Consider the following 24,090-nt stretch of genomic DNA (forward strand, 5'->3'; position numbering starts at 1 on the left):
TTACTACATCCCCCAAGGAGTCCTCTTTGAGCCTTCCCAGCCACATCTATTGTATGGCATGCGGGTCAAAGCCTTGGAAGCAAGCAAGACCTGAGTTTGAATCTAGGCTTCACTAATTCCTGGCTGTGTGGTTTGGGCAAGTTACCTAAATGTGCAACATCATCTGTTAAAAGAGTTATACATTTAGCAGGTAAGAATCAGAATTCACAAAGAAAAATTATTTTTTCTACATCCATCTTAGTTTCATTTCAAACCCCTATTCCATCTGAGTGGGGGAGATTTAACCTTGGCAAATTAGAAATGTTTCCATTTCCTTGGGGCTGATCGATTTGGGGAGTACTGATGTGGGGCTAGGGCGTTGAGGGGGCCCCCAGCCCTCTCCCCAAGCAGGTGTCTGCTGAAATGGTGCTCGCCTTTTTGGTCCTGTCACTGATGGGCCTTCTGGCCTGGCAGCTCTCTCAGCATTTCCTTGCCTTCCTTGAGGGCACAAAAATATCTTCGCTGCTTCTCATGCTCTCTCTGTAAGACCATCTGCGGTCCATCTGCCTGTCTGTCCAGATGCAACAGGCGGGCATTCCCTCCAGCATCATGCTCCCCAGCCCCAGCTCAGCCCAGGTGGCGGGCTTTAGGTGCCTCACTCAGCACCCCTGTGCCTTATCCCCCTCTGCTGCCTCCCTGCCAGCCTCCCTCCCCAGTCGAGGGCAACATTTTCTCCTCTGGGGGAAGCCAGATTTTCTTCCTCTATTTTCCCCCAAATGTTGATCCATACCCAGATCTTCTCCATCCTCCTAAGGACTTAGGCTGCTGGAAACAAAACCGAGGAAGAAGCTCAGCTTTAAGCCCGATCTGCTCTTCTCCTTGTCACAACCCTCCCTGTGGCAATGAGCAGAAGCCAGATATGTGTCTAAATGGAGGGTAAGGTGGGAGAAATACTCAGGAAAAAAATCAAAAGAATAGACAGATTAAGATCTCAAACGTACTATCCTGCCACTTAAGTATTAAATAAAATAGAACATGAAAGCACTTGCCATATTTTAAGGGCCTCATAAACAATGGCTATTATTCTTTCCCCTATGATCTGTTGGACACATCATCTCTGTCATTTGTTTGGAAATTAATCATGCACTGCCTTAGAACATCTATTCTACTAGCAATTTACTCTTAGATTTTTATCTTCCCATTGTCTACACTTTATTCTCCCAACTAATGTAAGTTCCTAGAGAGCATGGTCTATATCTTATAATTAACTGAATATAACAGAGGGCTAGACATTCAGCAAACACTTTAAAAATGTGTGCAGATCTAGCCTCAAGAATCCAAAATCACATTCGCAAACATTTAGAGAAAGTTCTTTGTGTAAGAAATCAGGTTATGTTTTTTTTTTTTTCCTTCAAATAATTCATGAGCATGTTTGTGTCTAAATGTTAACAGAGGAGCCATGTGGTTTACGAAGACACCCCAGATATTAAAAAGAGATTTTCAATGTATCTATTATTTTTTAAATCCTGAATCACAACCACCCCTGAGTGCAAATATATTTCAAATTTTATGCTGGCCTCCTATTGCAAAGTGCTAATTGAATTGATTTCCTGGAGCTGCATCACTAATAAATACAGTGCACCACAGATGTGGGATTCTTGAGTGAAAAATACAGAATATGAATGTTTTGCTGAGAGAAAATGGTGCGTTGGAAAATGTCTAAGAATCCAAGAGAGTCACAAAGTTTGGTCTTTAAACATGGAGCTGCAGGGGCGCCTGGGTGGCTCAGTCGGTTAGGCGTCCGTCCGACTTCGGCTCAGGTCATGATCTCACAGCTCATGAGTTCAAGCCCCGCGTCAGGTTCTGTGCTGACAGCTCAGAGCCTGAAGCCTGCTTCTCATTCTGTGGCTCCCTCTCTCTCTGCTCCTCCCCGCCCCCCGCTTGTGCTCTGTCTTTCTCTGTCTCTCAAAAATGAATAAATGTAAAAAAAATATTTTTTTAAATAAATAAATAAACTTGGTGCTGCAGAGTGAGCACTTCAGGGGACTGGATGACAGAGGGCTCTCTCTCAACCTCACTCTGGATGGGGCCGCTGGTACAACAGGATGCCCCAGCTGGCCCCGTGCAGGAGTGAATGTGCTCACACTGGAGGGGCACATACTTCACTACTGGTGTGGCCTCGGGCCACTAACTTCTCTCTCAATCTGAGTTTGCTCCACTGTAACGATAGAATAAGTACCTCGTATCCAAGTGTTTAGTGAAGATTCAGTAAGATGATGTATCTTGAGGACTTGGCACAGTGTTGGAAACATAGTTCATATCCAGTAAATGATAGTTGCTGTATCTGCTGCTCTAAGGGGACAGTGGGGTGGACAAAGCAGGGAAGAGATGACCCTCTGAATGCCCCGGAGAGTGGCAACTCTGCGACTTGTACCCAAGACACACCCTTCTTCCTGCAGGTCCACAGAAGTGCCCCTTTTGCTAGAATAGGAATACGCTAATGGCACGGAGGACCCTACCCATGGGTGCTTTGATAACTAAGATCAGAAGGCTTCAGGAGGGTTCCCCCTACTCCCAAGTCATTGCCATGTCAGGGCATTCCTCAAAGCCAAATCTCTTTAGAGTTCCCCGTGGACTAAGTACTTCAATAGAACCTTCTAGTTTCATTTCCAAAGTGAAGACACTTTTGGCGGCAGGTAACAACAGTGTGAGTCAAAGGGCTTAAGCCATAAAGACGGATGATGGCCTCCCACAGCTGAAGATGCCCTGTGGTAGAGCAGTGAGGAGGTCCACTCAGCACTCTGCTAGGATCCTCCTGGCCCTTCTCTCCTTCATGCATCACCTTGGTCATCCCTTGTCGGCCTACAAGATGGCTGGAGCAGCTCTTAGCCTTCCATCCTCACGTAATCATCTCCAGGGAAGAGAGCAAGAGCAGGTTCCAGAAACTTTCTGGAGAGAAAATGAAAGCTCTTTTCCCAAAGGCTGCTGGTTAATTTCTCCTCTCAACTCATTGGCCTAATTTGGTTTCGTGATTATTCCTGGGCCAGCCTCTGTGATTTAGTGGACGCAGGCACCGATTGGCTTCGTCGTGGTACTGGGTCCCAAGTCGACACCTGAGTCAGTCACTAGAGCAAGGGAAACAGGAAAACCTGATTCGCCGTGACTAAGTAGAATCCATCCCTGGAATTCAAGTCCACTCGGCCAAACCTCTGGGCGCTGCGACAAGAAAGCAGAGGAGAGATGGATGTTGGGGAGACACCACAATGCCCGGTACTCTGCTGGCATTAACTCACCGTCTCTTTTAGTTCAGGAAACAGTTTTGAAATGTCTGCTGGGTGCCAGGCAGGGTGCAGGATGCTGGGATGACACAGAGGCCCTGTGTTGTTGAGAGGAATAAATGAGTCAACTTATGCAAAGTGCCTGGTGCAGCCCTCGGCCCCTAATACCTGCTCAGTATCATCTTCATTAAAATGAATAATGCATGAGTGCCCCCTGCCATCCAGGAGAGAGACTTAAACAAACACATTCTAGCACCGTGCAAAGGGCTGCAAGGGTAAGCCGGCGGGTGGCAGAAAGGAGAGAGATCACACAGGGGCGTGCAGGAGGCCCAACCTACGAAGCTTCTAGCCAGTGATTCCTAACCTTGACTTCACGTTTAACACACCTGAGGACCTTCTGAAACTCCCCACGCCAATTAAGTCACAATCTCTCCGGGCAGGACCCAGCACCAGAATCAGGTTGACTTTTTAAAGATCCCCAGATGATTAAAATGCGCGGCCAAGGTTGAGAAGCACAGTAATAGGCTATTGAGGACATAAAACGCACACGTGTAAACCATTAGCAACACTGGGTTGCGAGGGGATGTGAAAATGAAGTCAGCGCTCCAAGGCGCAGGGCAAGGAGAGGACACAGTGAGCAGGGGGCTCAGGACACAGAGCGTGGTAGGCAGGGTGGCTCATGAAAGGTTTTGTGTGCAGCAGGGGACAGGAGATGGGATTTGCCTAATGTAAGCAGTTTGGAGGCAGTGCCTTAGGGGGAAGAGGAACAAGCGGGAGCAAAGTACGTGTGCAAATGTAGAGGGTGTTGAGTGTGGACTCAATCGGGAGAGAAAAACTACACCGTAGTTTCAACAGGTAAATGCAAAGAATTATTAACTAACGGAGAATTGGAATAATGAAGGATTAGCCCCTGAGAAGTAGAACTCTGAAGAACAGAGGAAGGCAGGTATTAGAAGACTCTACTACCCCAGGGCTGAGGTGGGGTGACCAGGGGAGAGCCCTCCCCCCACTCTCCAGCTAAGGTCCAGGCTCTGCTGGCTCAGAGTAGCTTGTTGAGGGCAGAGAAGTCACTGTAGCTTTCTAGTCTAGTAGAACTTGTCAGAAATTCGCCCTCGGTGGTGGTGTCTCACTGGAGCACACTTCCCTGGGGACACACTGCAGGAGACTTCTGAGAGAGGGCGGGAGAGCCAGGAGGCAAAACCCAGAATTGTCCCCTACAAGCAAGCAGAGGCTGAGAATTTGCAAAACCTTCCCCGGGAATTAGCAAGGCTGGACTTCAACCCACATCCGCGTTTCTTATACATCCTGCCACCCCGCTGAACAAACAGGAGAGGCTGGGCTGTCCGTGTGGGCTGCTCAGAGATGGAACAGGCCTGGGCCCCGGGAAGGCTGCGGGGGAGGCCTCCTGGAGGAGGAAGGCTGTGGGGGAGGAGGATTCCAATAGACCTCAGGGGAGCTTTTAGAGACCTGGAGAAAATGAGAGGAGAGGACTTGAGACCAGCAGCGTTAAACAGTCTCACGTGCTGAAGAGCAGGCCTGACCTCAGGACTTGGCCCAGCCGATAGAACAGTGGAGAACGAGACGTAGGCAATGAGAAGAAAGTCAGAGGTAGAACAGAATCAAGGAAGTCCTTCCATGCCAAAGAGCTTGAATTTAAGTGGGTACAAAACCAATTTATCGCAAGAGAGCCAGAGGCCGTGGATGTAGGGCTCTAGGATTCCCTGACTGCCTGCCAGCCTCTTTGTAGAATATAGGGAAGCAAAGGCCAGCTTTGGGGCCAGACAGACTGGGACTAGGGTACCAGCTCCAGCGTTCAGCTGTGTGTCCTGGGGCAAGTCCCTCAACCTTGCTGAGTCTCGGGTTTCTTCAGGTGTCAGTGGGAAACGAGGGTTCCTTCTTTGCAGGCTTGTTCAGATGAAGTCCCTAGCAGACATCCGGACACACAGCAGGCCTGGCATCAGTGGCCACTTCCTGCTCCCTCCTACCTTTACTCTCTAGGCCCTTTCTGTCTTCTAAAGCAGTTCATGGCCCTGAAGGCAGCTGCTTAAAATTCAGGAATTCCAGGATTTCTAAATCAGGTGCAGATGATATCCTCTCGACGGCAGTGCGGCCGCTGAGCTCACCGCTCCGAAGGAAAAGCTCAGGTTGAGGGGACACAGTCACTGTGTCTTTGGTCCCCTGGCCAGATGGTGGTGGCCTTGAAGTGGTGTTTCATCTCCACAGGGCAAATGACCGTGCTTCTTTCATTTCTAGGAGGAGAAGTCACCAAACCGCGGTTTGCTCAGTTCTTCCACGGCAGCCTGGCCAGTCTCACCATCCGCCCTGGCAAAATGGAGAGTCAGAAGGTCATTTCCTGCCTGCAGGCCTGCAAGGAAGGGCTGGATATTAATTCCCTGGAAAGTCTCGGCCAAGGAATAAAGGTAAGGCAGGAGCAGGCATCCCCACCAATAAGACATTGATTTATGGGGCAGTGGCTGCCCAGTGCCAGTGGACTCCGGGAAATGGAGTCCTCAGTGTGGAGTTGCACAGAGATGGTCTGGGGGCAAAGGTGCTGACACGGTGGGGAGATTAGCGACCGTGACTTCCATGATGGGCTTCTGCCATGTCCTGAAATTCCTAGACGAAGGCCTCCTGTATAATCAGTTCACTACGCAAAAGCAGGCACATGTCCAATGCCTACCAGAAGGGAATTGTTGTATTTCAGCTGTTCCTGGGTTGGTTGATTGGTTTTTGTTTTATTTGCCAAAGGCTCAGAAGCAGCATGCAGGAATGTATTTCAAAAATATTTAAAAATAGAATAAAAAGTTTGGCCATGTTAAATATAAATTAGGAAGGAAGGTCAGCCTGGGGTGGGCTGGAATTAGAAAGCAGATACAGAGGTCGCCGGGTCTCATGTTGTGAAATTGAAGCACAGATTGGGCTTCGAGCAATCTCTGGCAAAGGGAATGTGAGCAGATTATGCAAAATAAAAACATTCCGTGTGATCCAAAAGAATCAAAGCTGCATTCTGAGAACAGCGCTTCCTGAGAGGCAAGACATGGCTGACTGTCCTCAGTGAGCGCCCCTCGCCGTCCCCACCCCGGACAGGCAGGGGTAGTTCTGGCCTCACCTGGACCTTAGGAGCTCCGGCCAGCAGGGAGCCTCTGGGAACCTGAGCAAAGAGCTGGGTGAACATCATCATAGCCCCTGTTCGATCCTAACACACCCCTGTTAGGGGTCTGCGGTGAGAACAGGCAGCCCACCCTCTACCTCCTGCAGCACAGGACAGCCCCACAAGCCATCGCCCCTGCCAAACCGTGGAGGCTTCCTTTACGGGCCATTTCCCAAGGATGGTGTGCCCCCCACCCCCATCTTGCACCTGGTACAGCCCTAGGATCCTCACCTGCCTCCTGCCCTGGGCCTACCTATCCTGGACCGGCAGTCACCCCTCCAGCAGACAGTGCCTTTATGTGTGGGGCCTGTGGGGCTCGGATGTGGGGAGCCCTGGAGGGTCTGGTGATCTGAGCATGCCATGCTTTTCTGTAAGCTGCAGTCACTTCAGCAAACATGCCACAGACACCCACATATGGGTTCAGGGCTAGGTGAGGAGACGCGAAACTGAACACTGCCAGCCTTTTGTCTTCTGGGAAGTCAGTGGCCTAAGAGGACGTTTATAATCCAGTGTGGTAACCGCCGTGATGATTATGAGCACTGAGGCTCCCCAAGTGCCAGGCGTGGTTCTCAATGCTTTACAGGTGTTAACTCATTGAAGCCCAGAACAACCCTATGGCAAAGTTGGTGTGGATATTCCTATTTTGCACGTAAGGAACTGAGGACTGCAGGAGAAAGGAAACTTGTCTAAGATCCTAGAATTAGTAATGAGCAGAGCCAGAATAGAAGCCCAGGTAGCCTGCTCCAGAATTCTAGATCCTGGGGAGCAGCAGTTAGGGAAGGCTTCCTGGAGGAGGTGAGGTCTGAGCAGAATATTTGAGGATGGGTAGACATAGAACAGGAGAAAAGCAGGGGAGGGGAGCTGGGCAGTAATTCTAGGCAGATCTGAGAGCACGAGTGATGGCAGAGGGCTGGGGAGCCCCGCATTGTGCACTGGAACTCCAAGAAGGCCAGTGGAACAGTGCCCAAATTGCAGAAGGAGAGGTAGAAAGTGTGGTCGGAGAGCTGCGCACAGACCACGTCATGGGGCCCCGTAAACTATATTCACGTGTACACATGTTTTCTTCTGTCAGCGACAAGGGAGCCACTGAAGGGCTGTAGGCAAAGGAACATGATCTGGGCAAGACGCTCACCTTGGAAACTGGGTCAGAGGGGGAAGGTGGGAGCAGTGCTCAGACAGGGTAAGGCAAGAATGGCTTTCCAGAACATTAGATACACACATGCACTCAGGTGCACTCAGTAGTTAATCACCTGCCATTGAAGGACACGTTCGTGACTGCCTCCTATTGGAAAGGCCAACTTTCCCCCGGTCTGTTTCGCGGCACATTTCATATAGGCACCCTCACGTGTAGAACCTAGGGTTTGATCCTTGACCAACTGTTTGTGTTGTTTCCTTAGCGTTTTGTCAGCCCAGTGATGCGGAAATCTGTCTTCCAACCATCCCCCTCTCTGTCTGATTCTGGGTTTGCTCCCTGCCTCTGAGCTGCATCCGCTCTGCTGTGGAGCATCCCGTGAGACCATAGTTTCAGGATTCCGGCACTACAGAACACATAAAGCAAAGATACTGGACTGAAAAGCCACACATTCTTAGGATCATAAATGGAAAAGCATGGCAGTCTCTCCAGAGCAGCCAGAGGCTGTGAAAAGAGGGGGTGTAAACTAAATGGCACACACCACCCCGGAGGGTGGGGAGGCTCTTCCAACTTTCTAGGGTGCCACCTGTTGATAGGCAGTCACCGCAGAGGATCCTTTTCCATCCTTAGAGCACAGCTGGCAAGAAGCAGAGCACTGCGGGGAAGTTAATGATAAGACACACAATTTATGGTGTACCCACTGGGGGCTGTTCGAAGTTCATTAGCCCTACTCCTCACAACAGATTAAATGTTATGGCCCCATTTCAGAAATAAGGAGACTGGGACTCAGGGACTTGCCCAAAATAAGTCTGTGCTCTTTCCTCCACACCGGCAACTCAGAGTAGAAGGCATTCTTGAAAATCACTCAGACTTCCTTCCTCCTTGTCCTTCCTCCATTGATCCCTCATTTCATTCCTGAATACTGTTGTTCTCTTTTACCTGTGCCTCGCCTCTTCCCTCCTCCCTAGCTAGTCAAAGGAAGTGAGGTCCGTCTTTGATTAACAAAACTCTCCGTCTGCTCACAGGACTGGCCCGGTTCCTCTTTCCACTTGTTTTCCCCCGGCTCATGCCAATTTCTGAATATTTGTCCAGCCTGGCTGGAGTCATTAGATGGCTGGGGTGGTTACCGTCTCGTACCCATACATGACACTGTGGAATAGCCACATTCCTGAAGAACACCCTGTTCTGATTTTCATAACATACTCCCTGCCAATTTGTCATTTCTACCATGTGGAAGAGTGGGAAAGAGCAAAAACTTTGGGACAAGTTACTCCCAGGTTCAAATCGTAGTATGAATATTTACTAGCTGGGTGACCTTGGGCAAAGGAATGTAATCCTTTAAACTCCAATTCCCTCATGTATAAAGTGTAGTTTGTTGTGATGTTGTGGGAACTAAATTCTATGTATGTTATATATAGATACACACACACACATATAGGGAGAGAGAAAAAGAAAGATACATATATGTGTAGATAAGATGATAAATACAGATACAGACATAAAGATCTTCCTTAGCAAATCTAACAAATAAAATCACAGTTCTCTTCTCCAACTGGGCTGGTCTTGCACTTGCCCTTGACGCTGCCCCAGCTTCTTTTGAAAGGTAAACCAGGTGACACTTGTAGCAGAGGAGCCTCAAATGTGGCAAATCTTCATCTGGCCCAACCCAGAGGGGCTGGCAGGCATCCAAGTGAATGGCTAGGTGCCTGGAGTGCCGTGGCCAGCCTTCCCTGGAGGAACAGACCTAGGCTTTGGCCAGGAATTTCACTGATCTCCCAGCCTGCTAGGTGCCTGGTGATATTGGCTGGCCCTCTAAGAGAACTGACTATTCCCAAGGGCCATAGCTTTGGGGATGTCTAGTAGTTTCTTAGCTCAAAGAAAGGAATCACCATGGCCACAGCACAGCTTCCTAAAGGAAAGTGGCTGCTATCACCCCTTGCAGGGTTCCCAGGAAGCCATCTCCTGTCCCTGTGTAATGCTAATGCCACTGTGTGTCTTACACAGAGACCTAACTTCGGTCATGCCACAGGGTTGGTAACACTGCAATTTAAATTTTTATGTTTTATATTTGAGAGAGAGAGAGAGAGAGAGAGCGAGCGAGCAGGGGAGGGGCAAAGAGACAGAGACAGAACCTGATTTTTTTTTTTAATTCTTTATGTTTAGTAACACTACAATTTAAAGCAAACAAAACATGGGCGCCTGGGTGGCTCAGTCGGTTAAGCGTCCAACTTCGGCTCAGGTCACGATCTCACATTTGGGAAGTTTGAGCCCTGCTTCAGGCTCTGTGCTGACAGCTCAGAGCCTGGAGCCTGCTTCGGATTCTGTGTCTCCCTCTCTCTGCCCCTCCCATGCTCACGCTCTCTCTCTTTCTCTCAAAAATAAACAAACATTAAGAAAATTTAAAAAACCTAGTTTGGTAGAAGGTTTTGTTGATCCTGCACGAAATTTATTGCTAGTCCAGTGCCCACCTTCATGCCCTGTGGCAGCTCTGGGGATGGTCAGGCAGCCAAACTAGGGTATTAATTGGAGATCCAACACATGGCCTAACCCATCCCCTCCTTAGGTGGCTGCAGTGGGAATGTGCCCCCTGCTGATTGCCACAGTATGCTGCTGCCAAGAGCCTCTGGAAGAACTGTTTGAGGTTCCTGTTCAGCCCTTGTGTGAAGCTTAGAGATCAGCCACCTCTGCAGGGCTTATCATTCCATCTCCTGTGTCTCGTGTGCTAGACCCTGTGGTGACCGTGAGGAAAAGTCTACAGACCCTGCCCTGGAGGTGCTCACAGTTGGCTGGGGGAGACAGACAACAACAGCTCCATGACTCTGCTATAGCAGGGATGGTGCAGGGCAGGGTTGCAGGGAGGTAGGGGGGCATAAAAACACATGGGAACAGAAGTGGTATTTTAGAAGAATGAACTCGAATCTCCGAATGACTTCCAAAACACTCAGAACAGGGCAGCTCTATGGCTGAGCACACTAAGCTAGTGAGTCATCCACAGCAAGGGAGACGCCAACTGAAAAGATGACTGTGGCATCATCACCTGCACATATATCCGGGGCTTCCACACCCAACAGAGGGGTTGGTGCTCTGATCTCCCAGATCAGAGAGACCCTGCTCAGGGCATTGAGGGCAGAAGGGAACTGGATCATAGGATAAGAGGAGCAGTGAAGGCTGCGGTATACCTGTGTGGGCCAAGACTCAGGGCAGAAATAATTACAATGTTAAGAATTATAATAAAAGCTATCTAGGACTGAACACCCTTTACACACTAGATTCATTATATACATTATCTCATTTAAGCCCCAGACAGGTAGGTATTAATATCCCCATTACTTTAAATGAGGAAATAAAGTCTGGAAAGGGCAAGTAGTCCAAAGTTGTTGTATCCTGTAGTCTGTACTGTAACTGGGGTACTGCAACCCGCACAGCCCATGATCTTTCAAAGATGCCACATAGACTTAGGTAAGCGAGAATCCTGCCTGGGAGGAGCTCAATTTTTCCAAATGGGTTTAAAACGATTGCAGTAGCAAATAACTCCAAAATCCCTATGGTTTTAATGCTTAAAAGTTTATTTTTCTCTGACATCAAGCCAGGGAGGCAGTGTGAGGCTTCTGCCTACAACAACAGAGCCACCAAAGGGGAGGAAGAAAAAGGCTAGAGCATTCCGGGGGGCTTTGACTGCCCCAGCCCGGAAGCCCCGCCTCACTTCCTCTCACACCTCATTGGCCAGACGTGGTCACATGGCCCTCCCACACACAGCAGGAGGCCTTTGCAAGTGTAGCCTCCAGGATGCCAAGGATGCAGAGGTGAACAGGGTTTAGCAAGCACTGATGACTCCCACAGAGCCATGACTATGGAAACAGTGACTGAAAAAAAGTCCTTTTGGAGAGTAACCTGGAGATGATAGGAGTAGAATGTGGGCCAAGGGGGAACATTCACTCATTCATCTGATGGGATTATAGGGCACTAGGGCTAGGTTCTGGAATTCAGGGATAGGAGTTGCAGTCCCTGTCTTCTGTGAGCTCATGGTCACTGTACTACAGTAATTATACTGCCATTTGATAAGCACTAGAGGAGCCCAGTGGGGACGTAAACGAGTGAAGTTGGGGTGGCCTCAAGGAGGAGGTAACAAAATACTCAAATGATAGTTGAAGGAGGCAAAGTGGAAGCTGTTGATTGGCTAGGGGCCATGCTGCAAGACTGTATGCGGGTCAGTATCATCAGTAGTGCTCATGGGATGTCGACTTCGTTTTACCCTCCAGACACAGAACAGGGAACTCTTAAAAAGGCATCCAAGTCAGGGAAAAGTTCATACAGATGGATTTTTCCTTAATCCCCTGAAAACATACTCTGTCTCCTTCATGGTAAGATTAAACCTACACTAAATGGTAAATTAAAACTACATGAAGGTAGCATTTATCACCTATCAGGCTGGCAAAAATCTCAAATGACAGCATATTCTGTTGTTGAGGTTTTGAGAAAAGAGGCATTCCCATATGCTGGGAGAGGGAGCATGTGTTGATATATATAATCCCTAGCAAGGGGGAATTAGGCAACATTTGTCAAAACTTAAAAGTGCATATACTGTTGGACCTAATAACTTCACACGGAGGGATTTATCCAATACATAGATATTTGCATACATATGAAATGTGTACAAGATTATTCATTGTGGAACTATTAGTAAAAGAATGGAAATAATCCAAATGTAACAAACTGGTTGAAAAAATTACACAGTAGAATATTATACAACTATAAAAAAAGTTTATGATGTACTGATACAGAAAGATCTCCAAGATTTGAGCTAAGTGAAGAAACAAAGTACAATAAAGTATGTAAAAAGCTACTTTTGGTTGAAGAAAGGAGAAAAAAGGAAATCTATATTCCTAAGAATGCTTACATATAACTTTCAGGGTAGGCTAAGTCATGCTGCTCTAACAAGTGACTTAAACATTTCAGTGGCTTATCCAACTTTTTGTTGTCATTGTTCACACCTAATGTCCATTACATAGATTGGCTTCAGCTCTGATCCATATCACCAGCACTGTGAGACCAGGCTGCTGGACCAGACCCTGAGGGAACTTGGCAGGTTTCATGGCAGAGGGAAAGGGACATGGCAAACCATGAACTAGCTGTGAAATCGTCTCCATGAGTGTGAACCAAATAATACTTCTGCCCACACTTCATTGGCCAAGCAAGTCACATGACCACTACTGACTACAAAAGGGAAAAATGTGTGTCTTGCAGGTAATGGTTCCATAGGTCACATAATCAAGTCTACTGACAATAGGTCAGGCATGTATAAGCCTCCCACTGGGAGGGGAAGCAGGTAATCATGAACAATAATGCAATTTGCCACTAAGAAAGTAATAGAACACTGATTACTTGTGGGACGGGATATTGGAAACTGGGTAAGAGATATGAATAAGATGGACACTTTCACTTAGAACATATATATATTTGAATTATGTGAATATATTATCCAAAAAAATGTTGGCATAAAAATATATCCAGATCAGGGGTGCCTGGGTGGCTCAGTCAGACGAGCATGTGACTCTGATCTCAGGGTTGTGAGTTCAAGCCCCATGTTGGGTGTAGAGATGATAGATAGATGGATAGATAGATAGATAACCAGATCTCCTTTTCCTCTGATATGAACTTTGGATACATAATCTGAATCCACTGATAAGCTCCTGACATCTTACTGACAACACTTACTAATAATTCCTGCTCAGAAGCATGTGAAGATCAGTAAGTCAGACCAGCACCAAAGCAGTTCTCTGTGCTCCATTTGGAGAAGAGTAACTGCTAGGGCTTTGCAGAGAGAAGCAGAAGCTTGTATCTGGTTTATCTGTCTTGAGGACTCAAGTGACTTGGTGGAGAGCATTATAGCCCCGGGGCCTTCACCAAGTATGGGATACCAGGGACTCTGAGTGAAATGAACAGATAACAGACCTGGGACAGCTGGCAAGAGTGTAAACAGCAAGTGAGCAAAACTCTTGGGAAGGCAGAGTGGAGCACCAGGAAAAAAAAGACCAGGAATCAGATATAAAGAGAGCCGTTAACTAAAAAATGAGCTTTAAGGTCAGAAGCTAAGAAGATGGCCATGAATCAGGAAGGGGAGCACAGGGTGAACTGAGGAGGAGTTCAAGGCCAAAGACAAGACCAGTGGAAGGAGCAAAACCCCAAGTTTCCAGGCACTCAGCTGAGGGGGCAGGCCGTCTAAGGGCTGAAAGGCTGGTCAGGACCCCACAGCAGCACAGAGCATGGGCCACCCTGCAAGGGCTAGATCACAAGAGACCTGTGATGGGGATCCAGAATCTTATGCTATGGCTTTGGAGTTTATAATCCCTAAAGGTCTTAAAGGGGAGGCCCGGAAGCCCCGCCAAGGGGGCGGGGCGGAGCAGGAATTGTTTGAGGGGTTAAAACACTCATCTGTGCTCATGGCTGCTGCCCTTGCAGACGCTCTGGAGACACCAGGCCTTTGTGGTCTGTCCATGGAGGTGGAGGGCTCCGTCGCTGATCATTCTCCCCCATGATGCCCCTTTCCTCCTCTAGTACCACTTCAACCCCTCGCAGTCCGTCCTGGTGATGGAAGGTGACGATATTGGGAACATCAATCGTGCCCTCCAGAAGGTCTCCTACATCAACTCCAGGCAGTTCCCGACGGCAGGTGTGCGGCGCCTGAGAGTCTCTTCCAAAGTCCAGTGAGTAGACAGGTGCTGGTCAACTAGGGGCCCAGCTGAGGCAGCAGGGATGGGGCATGCTCCCTGGCAAAACAATTCACCTTTCTTCAGCTAATTCTCAATTTCTCTGCTGTCCCTGTGAGGATGCCCCAGTGAATCAGTGTTCTCCCCTTGTTCTTAAAGAAAATGTTCTATTGCTTTGTCAACACCAATCCAGCATTCTCCATTTAATTCAGAATCTGATGTAGTACTGCTTTCTGTAAATTCTCAGAAAGCTTGGTTTTAAGTGGTCTGATCTCAGGGTACCGTAGCTGGTGGGTACACAGGTGCTTAACAAATGTTTATTAAATTAGCTTCAAATCACCCAGCTTTGTAGAGATCTCCTAAGCACCATGAGTCTGAAAAGAGGGTGTGGTTCTTGTCCCCAGGGAATCAGAGTTCAATTAAGGAGATGCAACCGTTTATTAGTGAAATCTGTGGATACCTCCCTTCTTGGCCTGTCATCTCTCAGCCACAGCAACTGCCTGGGAGGGCAGCAAAGGGGGGACCCCCAGAAAAACTCCTGAGAGGTGGGAGTGGAGTCACCCAGCCCCTGGAGCCAGGAGAAGAATCCAGAAGGCCGGGAACAAGGCAGAGAAGAATGAGGCTGCTGACTGCCACATTACTGGGCCCTGGGATAGGTGCCATTAGATTAGGCAGCAATTAGATTGAATAGTTGTAGTGACAGAGAAGGTGCATCCACCTTCACACTAAGGGCCACCCTTGGAGGCCTGCACCAGGGAGCAAGCACCTCCAGGTCAGCTGCAGTCAAGTAGAGGGACTAGGCTGGCCAGTCTCTACCTCTGGGACCAGGTTTCCATAAACTGACGAGGGACAGGGTACCTTCTGGGGTTGGTGCAGAAAAGGCCAAAGTCGGGAGCAGGAGACAACCACCACTCGCACATCTGGCCCACCCCAAAGAAGATGTGGCTCAGCATGATGTCCACCCAGACTGCACTTCTCTCAGGAACTTTCCCAAGAGATACAAGCTGATGGCTGCCACAGCTGGAGTCAAGTCAGCGTTCTCAGAGCAACCATCTGGGCTGCCATTATAGCCTCTGTCTTTGGCCTACATGAGTGATAGAGTTCTAGTGATAGAGTGTGATTAAGGGTGTTGGATCTGCCAACATGATGCATGAGCTCCACGATGCAGGTTCTGGGGTAAGCCTCTTTTCTGTACGTCATCACCTTGAATCCTTCCTACTAAAAGGTAATTAATTATTGTCATCACCATTGTATAGATGGAGAAGCTGAGGTTCACAGGAGTCGTACCTTGCCCACAGTCACCCCGCCCAGTGGTGGCAGAGCCAGGCCATGGACCCTTACCTAACTTCCCAGGCCTTGCTTGTGTTGTCACACCATTCTGCCTTCTGGATATTTCTGTGGCCGTGCGTCAGGAGAAAGGAATGTGGTCAGCAGCACCCAGCTGTACAGCTGCAACAGGGACACTGTGAGATGGCCTCAGAGAGAGAAAACATACACAAAAGTGCAGGAGAGTTTAGCCCCGGGGTCTCAGCAAGGTGCCGCTACTCAACCAGTTAGACAACAATTTGCTTACCAAATCCTAATGCACATCTGAAGCAGTTGCTATCTAATTCATGTTGCCACTGATTACTTTGTTAAAGGATAATTAAAGGTTTAACAGTTACTTGTTGCTGGTATCGAAGATTCCCATTTCTCCCAGAAGCTGATCTTCCTAAGCCCCTAGATTGCTATTGGCTTTGACTTTAATGTGGCTTTAAATCTGAATGTCTGTTGACACCGTCAGAGACTCTGAGGCAGTCAGGATACCTTGTTGAGAACGAGAGATGGCTGTGTGGACCCTTGTCCACAGCCGCGCGATGGATGGTTTTATCACTCGCTCGTCAGTGCCGTGACTGCGGCTGTTTTCCCAGGTGCTTTGGAGAAGATGTGTGCATCAGCGTCCCCGACGTGGACGCCTATGTGATGGTGCTGCAGGCCATCGAGCCCCAGATCAGCCTCCGTGGCACGGACCGCCTCTGGAGACCCGCCGCCCAGTTTGAAAGTGCCAGAGGGGTGACCCTCTTCCCCGACATCAAGATCGTGAGCACCTTCACCAAAGCTGAGACCCCGGGTGAGCCGAAGGCCACAGGTACGGATGCACACTGGGTTGTGGGGCGGGGGCCTTCAGTCCTCACAGTCACATCAGGTCACGCTTGAGAACAACAGCGCTCTTCACCACAGCAGGGAATTTCTAATAGCAAAGCAAACAACCTGGAAACAACGCAGATAAGTAACAGGTGGGAAATGAACCACTTGGCAAATTGGGGTCTGCCCACATACCCATGTGTTAGGATGTTGGAGGGAGGGCACTTACCAAATGGTGGACGAAAGAAGGCAAGATGCAAATTACAGAGTACCGACACATACTCAGAAAAATGCCAGGAAGAAAAGGCTAATGCTAACCGTGCTGTTCTCCAAGAAGCGTAAGAGCCCATTTCTCTCTGTTCCCATTCAGTTTGCGGCAAGTGCAAAAGGTTCTATAGTGAGCGTGTATTGTTGTGATAATCAGGAGAAAAGCTAAAGAGGCACAAAGAAAAAATCTAGCTGCACCTTAATACACACATGGTAAAAGGACTTATTCAGCAGCATTGGTCTAAGCTCTTCAGAAACTTCCCGATTGTGCTTTCCAACATGTCCATCATTGGGAGATCCATCTGGCGGAGGTGGAGTAAGTTGAATTATCTGCCAGGGAGAAACACTCAGTTGCACGGAAAAGCTACAGTGCATTCAGCTGGCAGAGAGTGGTGGGTGACAGGAAGGATAAAGAAAGAAGGAAGGGAAACCCAGGGCCCAGATCTACAGCGGAAATACTTGTTTAACTGTCCTTTGTGGCCTCCTCCAGGAACATACTTCCAGCTCTCCCTCTCCCCCTCCAAAAGCACTGCTGATGATGTGCTGGTGCCTGTGGGCCAGAGTGCCTGAGAGGCTGCTCCTGTAATCCCAAATCCTCATTGCCTTAAACCACCCTGGTCCCTAGTGAATGGGGTCCCTCAAAAGGCAGCCCTTCTTAGCTCACAAAAATAGATGGTGTCTTACCGCTTGTCCTGGCAGGGCCATTTCCTAGTTATACTCCAAGGTGCATTCAGTCCTCTGGTCTTCCGCCTTCCCCTCATTTGTAGCTACCATCAGACAGAAAAAGGAAGGGCTTGTGACCACCATGGTTGCAGGCTGTAACTGAGAGTGGCTGAATACACTAGGCCTGACACTGGCTGACGGGCAGTGGCCGGAAAAGCAATCACCTGGGTGTCTGTCTTATAAACTTGCTGTTTATGAGAGGTGTGGGCAGAGCATAGAGCCACATGCCCAAGAGGTCTTATTGGTACTTTGTTTATCTTACTCTTACTGTGCCTAGAATAATTATTATGGGTGCCTTCAATAAGCAGGCTAATGGCATTTGCCACCAGGCCTCAGTGACCCACCCCGGCATCATCATCTGCCCCTACCGACTCCCTCCTCTTTGTGCTGTTTCGGTACCAAAGACAGGCAAGTTCCCCATGCCCACCCCTCTCCCTCACACCTCCGTGTTCTCACCTTTACTCATGCTCTAGCCTCTGCCTGGAAGGTCCCTCTCCCTTCCCATGTGTGTTACTCTCCCTCCTCCCGCTCTGATCCCTAGTCTGGGCTGGCTCTCCTGCTCTGTAAGCCTCCAATAACATGCTTTCCTGTAATGTACATGTGGGCTAGCCCTCAGTGGCAGTTATCTGTTAATTAAGCCAGACCAGGGGCTCCATGAGGGCTCCACCATGGCTGATTTGCCTAAATGCCTGAGCCCAGCACAGTCCCTTCAGCACAGTGGGAATCCAGAGAAGTATAGACGCAAGATAGAACCTGTAATGCAGTCATGAAAGAACAATGAGAAAATAGCCACACCACGCCCCCTACCTAGTGTGAGCAATCAGCCAGCCACATGGGGCAGTAGGAGTAAGGATGACCTTAAGTGACCTGACAAGAAACTCACAAAAATCTCCAGAAACCTCGCAAAGGCCACTTGAAATACTGATACACATACACTATCATTAATGATGGGTCCTAAATGTATATTCATAGACTTTCAGATTTTGCCAGTGATCCATGAAACCATTGGGATTAACAAGCATTTAAAAATTAATCATATGAAATTATTTATAATAATGTATATCCAGTGAGAGCAAAAAGTATTTTTGGTATCACTAAAAAATTAAAATAGAAAATAATTATTTAAAATAATTCTCCCCTCTTTAGTAAATGCTTTTTAATTTCTATTTTCATAAATGTTTTATAATCCACAAAATATATTAGTCTACTTTATAAATAAATAACCATATTTAAATGATCTTGGTTCAGAAACTAAAAAAAAAAAAAAAAAAGGCTGTGAAATCAAAAACACTTAGACTACTAGCCCAAAGATTATGAATTTATAAACCGTGGAATCAGAAAGTCATGGTTTCTGTACCAGCTTTTCCCCTACTATCTGTGTAAGCCTGGGCAGTCCACCCCACCCCTGAACCTTCCATCTCACCATTGGTGAAATAAGGATAATAACGGCACCCCCACTTAATATCTGTTAAGATTGTTTGCACAGTGCCTGATCCATAGCAAGCACTCCATAAATCCCACTTTTTTTTTTAAGCCAGTATAGTTAACATACAGTGTTCTGTTAATTTCAGGTGTACAATACATTGATTCAGCAATTCTATGCACTACTCAGTGCTCATCATGATAAGTGCACTCTAATCTCCTTCACCTATTTCACCCATCCCCCCTCGGATACCCATCAGTTTGTTCTCTACAGTTAAGGGTCTGGTATTTTGGTTTGTCTCTTTTCTTCTTCGTTTGTTTCTTAAATTCCACGAGTGAAATCATACAGTATTTGTCTCTGACTTGCTGCACTTCAGGATCCATCCATGTTGTCATAAATGGCAAGATTTAATTCTTAGGTTGAATAATATTCCATAGTGTGTGTGTCTGTGTGTGTGTGTGTGTGTGTGTGTGTGTATATATATATATATATATATATACCACCTCTTTATCCTTCCATGTAACAGTGGACACTTGGGTTGCTTCCATAATTTGGCTATTGTAAATAATGCTTCAATAAAAGTAGGGGTGCATATGTCTTTTCAAATTAGTATTTATGTATTCTTTGTGTAAATACCCAAGAGAATTACTAGATCGTATGGTAATTCTATTTTTAATATTTTGAGGAACCTCTATACTGTTTTCCAGAGCGGCTGCACCAGTTTGCATTCCCACCAACAGTGTGCAAGGGTTCCTTTTCCTCCACATCCTTGCCAACAGTTGTTTTTTCTTGTGTTTATTTTAGCCATTCTGAGAGATGTGAGGTGATGTATCATTGCAGTTTTTATTTGCATTTCCCTGATAATTAGTGGTGATGAGCCTTTTTTCATGTGTCTAATGGGCCATCTGAATGTCTTCTTTGGAAGAAATGTTTGCTCATGTCTCCTGTCCATTTTTTAATTGGATTACTTATTTTGGGGTATTGAGTTGTGTAAACTCTTTATATATTTTGGATACTAACCCTTTATCATTTGTAAATAACTTCTTCCATTCGGTACGTTGTCTTTTAGTTTTGATGATTGCTTCTTTTGCTATGCAGAAGCTTATTTCCATGTAGTCCCAATAGTTCATTTTTGCTTTTGGTTTCCCTTGTTTCAGGAGACATACCTAGAAAAATGGTCCTATAGCCGTTGTCAGAGAGATAACTGCCTGTGCTCTCTTCTAGGATTTTTATGGTTTCCAAGTTTTACAGTTAGGTCCTTAGTCCATTTTGATTTCATTTTTGTCTATGGTGTTGGAAAGTAGTCCACTGTCATTCTTTTGCATATAGCCATCCAGTTTTCCAAATACCATTTGTTGAAGAGACCATCATTTTCCCAAAGTATAGTCTTGCCTCCTTTGTCACAGATTAATTGACTTATATGCATGGGTTCATTTCTGGGCTTTCTATTCTGTTCCATTGATCTATGCATCTATTCTGTGCCAGTACCATACTGTTGTGATTACTACAGCTCTGTAGTATATCTCAAAATCAGGGATTGTGATACCTCCAGTTCTGTTCTTTTTTTTCAAGACTGCTTTGGCTATTTGGGGTCTTCTGTGATTTCATAAAAATTTTATGATTGTTCTGGTTCTAGTTCTAATGCTGTTGGTATTTTGATAGAGATTGCATTAAATCTGTAGATTGCATTAAAATATAGTCATTTTAACATTTCTTCTTCCACTCCATGAGAATGGGATGTCTTTCCCTTTGTGTCATCTTCATTTCTTTCATCAGTGTTTTATAGTTTACAGAGTACAGGTCTTTCATCTCCTTGGTTAAGTTTATTGCTAGTTAGTTTATTATTTTTGGTGCAACTTTAAATGGGATTATTTTCTTAATTTCTTTTTCTGCTGCTTAATTGTGAGTGTATAGAAATTTCTGTTTGTTGATTTTGTATCCTGAGACCTTACTCAATTCCTTTATCAATTCTAGTAGTCTTTTGGTGGAGTCTATAGGGTTTTTTAGATACAGTATCATGTCATCTGCAAATAGTGAAAGTTTTACTTCTTCTTTACCAATATGGATTCCTTTTATGTCTTTTTGTTGTATGATTGCTGTGGCTAGGACTTCTCGTACTATGTTGGATAAAAGTGGTGAGAGTGGATATTCTTGTCTTCTTCCTGATCTTGGGGAAAAATCTCAGTTTCTCACCAATGAGTATGATGTTAGCTGTGGGTTTTTCATCTGTGGTCTTTATTATGTTGAGATATGTTCCCTCTAAACATACTTTATGGAGGATTTTTATGATGAATGGAATTTTTACCTTGTCAAATGCTTTTTCTTCATCTATTGAAATGATCATGTTTTTCATTTTTTCTCTTGTTGATGTGATGTGTCATGTTGATTGTTTTGCAAATATTGAACTACCCTTGCATCTTGGGAATAAAACCAATTTGATCATGGTAAGTGATTTCTTTATTGTTGGATTCAGTTTGGTAATATTTTGTTAAGGATTTTTGCAACTATGTTCATCAGGGATATTGGCCTGTAGTTTTCCTTTTTGGTAGTGTCTTTATCTGGTTTGGGTATCAGGGTAATGCTGTTCTCAGAATGAATTTGGATGCTTTCCTTCTTTAATTTTTTGGAAGTTTGAGAAGAATATGTATTAACTCTTTAAATGTTTGGTAGAATTCACTTGTGAAGCCATCTGGTACTGGACTCTTGTTTTTTGGGAAGTATCTGATTACTGACTCAATTGCACTACTAGTGATCAGTCTGTTCAAATTTTCTATTTCTTCCTGATTCCATTTGGGGAGATTATATATTTACCCATTTCTTCTAGGTTGTCTAACTTGTTGGCATAGGATTTGTCATAATATTCTCTTATAAACCTTTGTATTTCTGTGGTGTTGGTTATTTCTCCTCTTTCATTTCTGATTGTTAGTCCTCTTTTTTTCTTTTAATGAGTCCAGCTAAAGGTTTATCCATTTTGTTCATCTTTTCAAAGAACCAGCTCCTGGTTTCACTGAGCTATCCTATTGCTTTTGCAGTTTCTATTTCATTTATTTCTGCTCTGATCTTTATTATTTCTTTGCTTCTACTGGTTTGGGGTTTTGTTTGTTGTTCTTTTTCTAGCTCCTTTAGGTGTAAGGTTGTTTGAGATTTTTCTTCCTGCTTGAGGCGAGCTTATGTTGCCATAAACTTCCCTTTTAGAACAGCTTTTGCTGCATCCCGAAGATTTTGGCCCATTATATTTTCATTTGTCTCTATGTATTTTTTTAAATTTCCTCTTGGATTTCTTGGTGACCCTTTCATTGTTTACTAGCACATTCTAATAGCCTGCATGTATTTGTGTTCTTTCCAGGTTTTTTCTTGTGGTTGCTTTCTAGATTCATAGCACTGTGTTTGGAAAAGATGCATGGTATGATTTTGATCTTTATGAATTTATTGAGACTTTATGACTTAATATATACTCTGGAAAATGTTCCAGGTGTAATAGAAAATGTTTATTCTGTTTTAGGACGCACTGTTCTGAATAGATCTATTAGATTCATCTGGCCCAATGTGTCATTCAAAGCCACTGTTTCCTTGTTGATTTTCTGTTTGGATGATCTGTCATTTATGTAAGTGGGGTGTTAAAGTCCCCTACTATTATTTTATTATTCTCAACTAATTGTGCTCACTTTGGCAGCACATATACTAATATTATTCTCCACTAATTCCTTTATGTTTATTATTGGCTGCTTTATGTATTTGGGTGCTCTCATGTTGGATACATATTTACAATTGTTATATCTTCTTGTTGGATTGTCCCCTTGATTATATAGTGTCCTTTGTCTCTTGTTACAGTCTTTCTTTTAAAGTCTATTTTGTCTGAGAGAAGTATTGCTACCCCAGCTTGCTTTCCACTTCTATTTACATGATAAATGCTTTTCCATCCCTTCATTTGCAGTCGGCATGTTTCTCTAGGTCTGACATGAGTCTTTTGTAGGCAGCATACAGATGGGTCTTGTTTTTATTTGTTTATCCATTCCATCACCCTGTGTCTTTTTTAGGAGCATTTAGTCCATTTACATTTAATGTAATTATTGGTAAATATGTACTCTCTGCCATTTTGTTACTTGTTTTATAGTTGTTTTTGTAGTTCTTCTCTGTTCTGTTCTTGCTCTCTTCTCTCATGGTTGGTTGGCTTTCTTTAGTGATATGCTTGGATGCCATTCTTTTTATTTTTTACATATCTGTTCTGGTTTGATTTGTGGTTACCAGTAGGTTTGTATATAACATCTTCTGCATTTAGCAATCTGTATTAAGTTAATGGTCCCTTATGTTTGAACCCATTCTTGACTCCTCTCCACCCCACCCCCCCCCCCATTTTAGGTACATGGTGTCATACTTTATACTCTTTTGTGAGTCCCTTGACTGATTTTTGTAGATGTTTTTTACTGCTCTTGTGCTTCCTAAATTTCTTACTGCTACTTATGGTCTTTCCTTTTCACTCAGTGAATCCCCTTTCCCATTTCTTATAGTGATTTAGTCACCATAAATTCATTTATGTTTTGTTTACCTGGGAAACTCTTTCTCTCCTTCTATTCTTAATGATCGCCTTGCTAGATAGGGTATTCTTGGTTGCAGGGTTTTTTTTCCCCTTTAGGCACTTTGAATATATCATGCCACTCCCTTCTGGCTTGCAAACTCTCTGCTGAAAAATCAGCTGATAGCTTATGGGGCTTCCTTTGTATCTGTTTTCTTTTTCTTGTTTTAAAAATTGTCACTACTTCTTGCCATTTTAATGATTGTATCTTGGTGTGGGCCTCCTTGGGTTGATTTTATTGGGGGCTCTCTGTGCCTTCTGGATCTGTTTTTCCCCCCACATTTGGGAAGTTTTCAGGTATTATTTCTTTAAGCAAATTTTCTACCCCTTTTCTCTCTTCCCCTGGCATCCCTATAGTGTGAATGTTGTTATGCTTGATGGTGTCACAGAATTCTCCAAGTCTCCTTTCTCTTTCCGTCTCTCCCTCTCTCTCTCTCCCCTGTTCAGGTTTATTGCCTTCCATCACTCTGTCCTCCAGGTTGCTGAGCTCTTCTCCTTCTTCTAGTCTACTATTTATTTCATCTAGTGTATTTTTATTTTCAGCTACTGAGTTCTTCATCTCTGGTGATTTAGGTTTCCTCTTTGTTGAGGAACTCACTGAGGTCCTTTACCCTTCACCAGTCCAGTGAGTATCTCTATGACTATAACTTTAAATTCTGTATCACAGATATTAATCTTCTAATTTTTGTTTAGGTCTCTTGCTGTGATTTAGTCCTGTTCTTTCATTTGGGAC

The 24,090-nt window shown here is 45.4% G+C and overlaps 1 protein-coding gene across 1 annotated transcript in view; it reads left to right on the top strand.

Annotated features, from left to right (window-relative positions):
- CLSTN2 (calsyntenin 2) overlaps window positions 1–24,090 on the top strand; it is a 397,891-nt gene that overhangs the window by 367,911 nt on the left and 5,890 nt on the right. Inside the window, exons 10-12 of the mRNA XM_047100142.1 lie at window positions 5,511–5,677; window positions 14,096–14,244; window positions 16,158–16,375. Of these exons, the coding sequence (XP_046956098.1) occupies window positions 5,511–5,677; window positions 14,096–14,244; window positions 16,158–16,375 (534 nt within the window). The remainder of the gene's footprint in view (window positions 1–5,510; window positions 5,678–14,095; window positions 14,245–16,157; window positions 16,376–24,090) is intronic.

Source organism: Lynx rufus, unplaced genomic scaffold (assembly GCF_022079265.1).
Source record: "Lynx rufus isolate CCGP_SWC_20201006 ecotype Redwood Valley unplaced genomic scaffold, mLynRuf1.p SCAF_5, whole genome shotgun sequence".
NCBI classification, from domain to species: domain Eukaryota; kingdom Metazoa; phylum Chordata; class Mammalia; order Carnivora; family Felidae; genus Lynx; species Lynx rufus.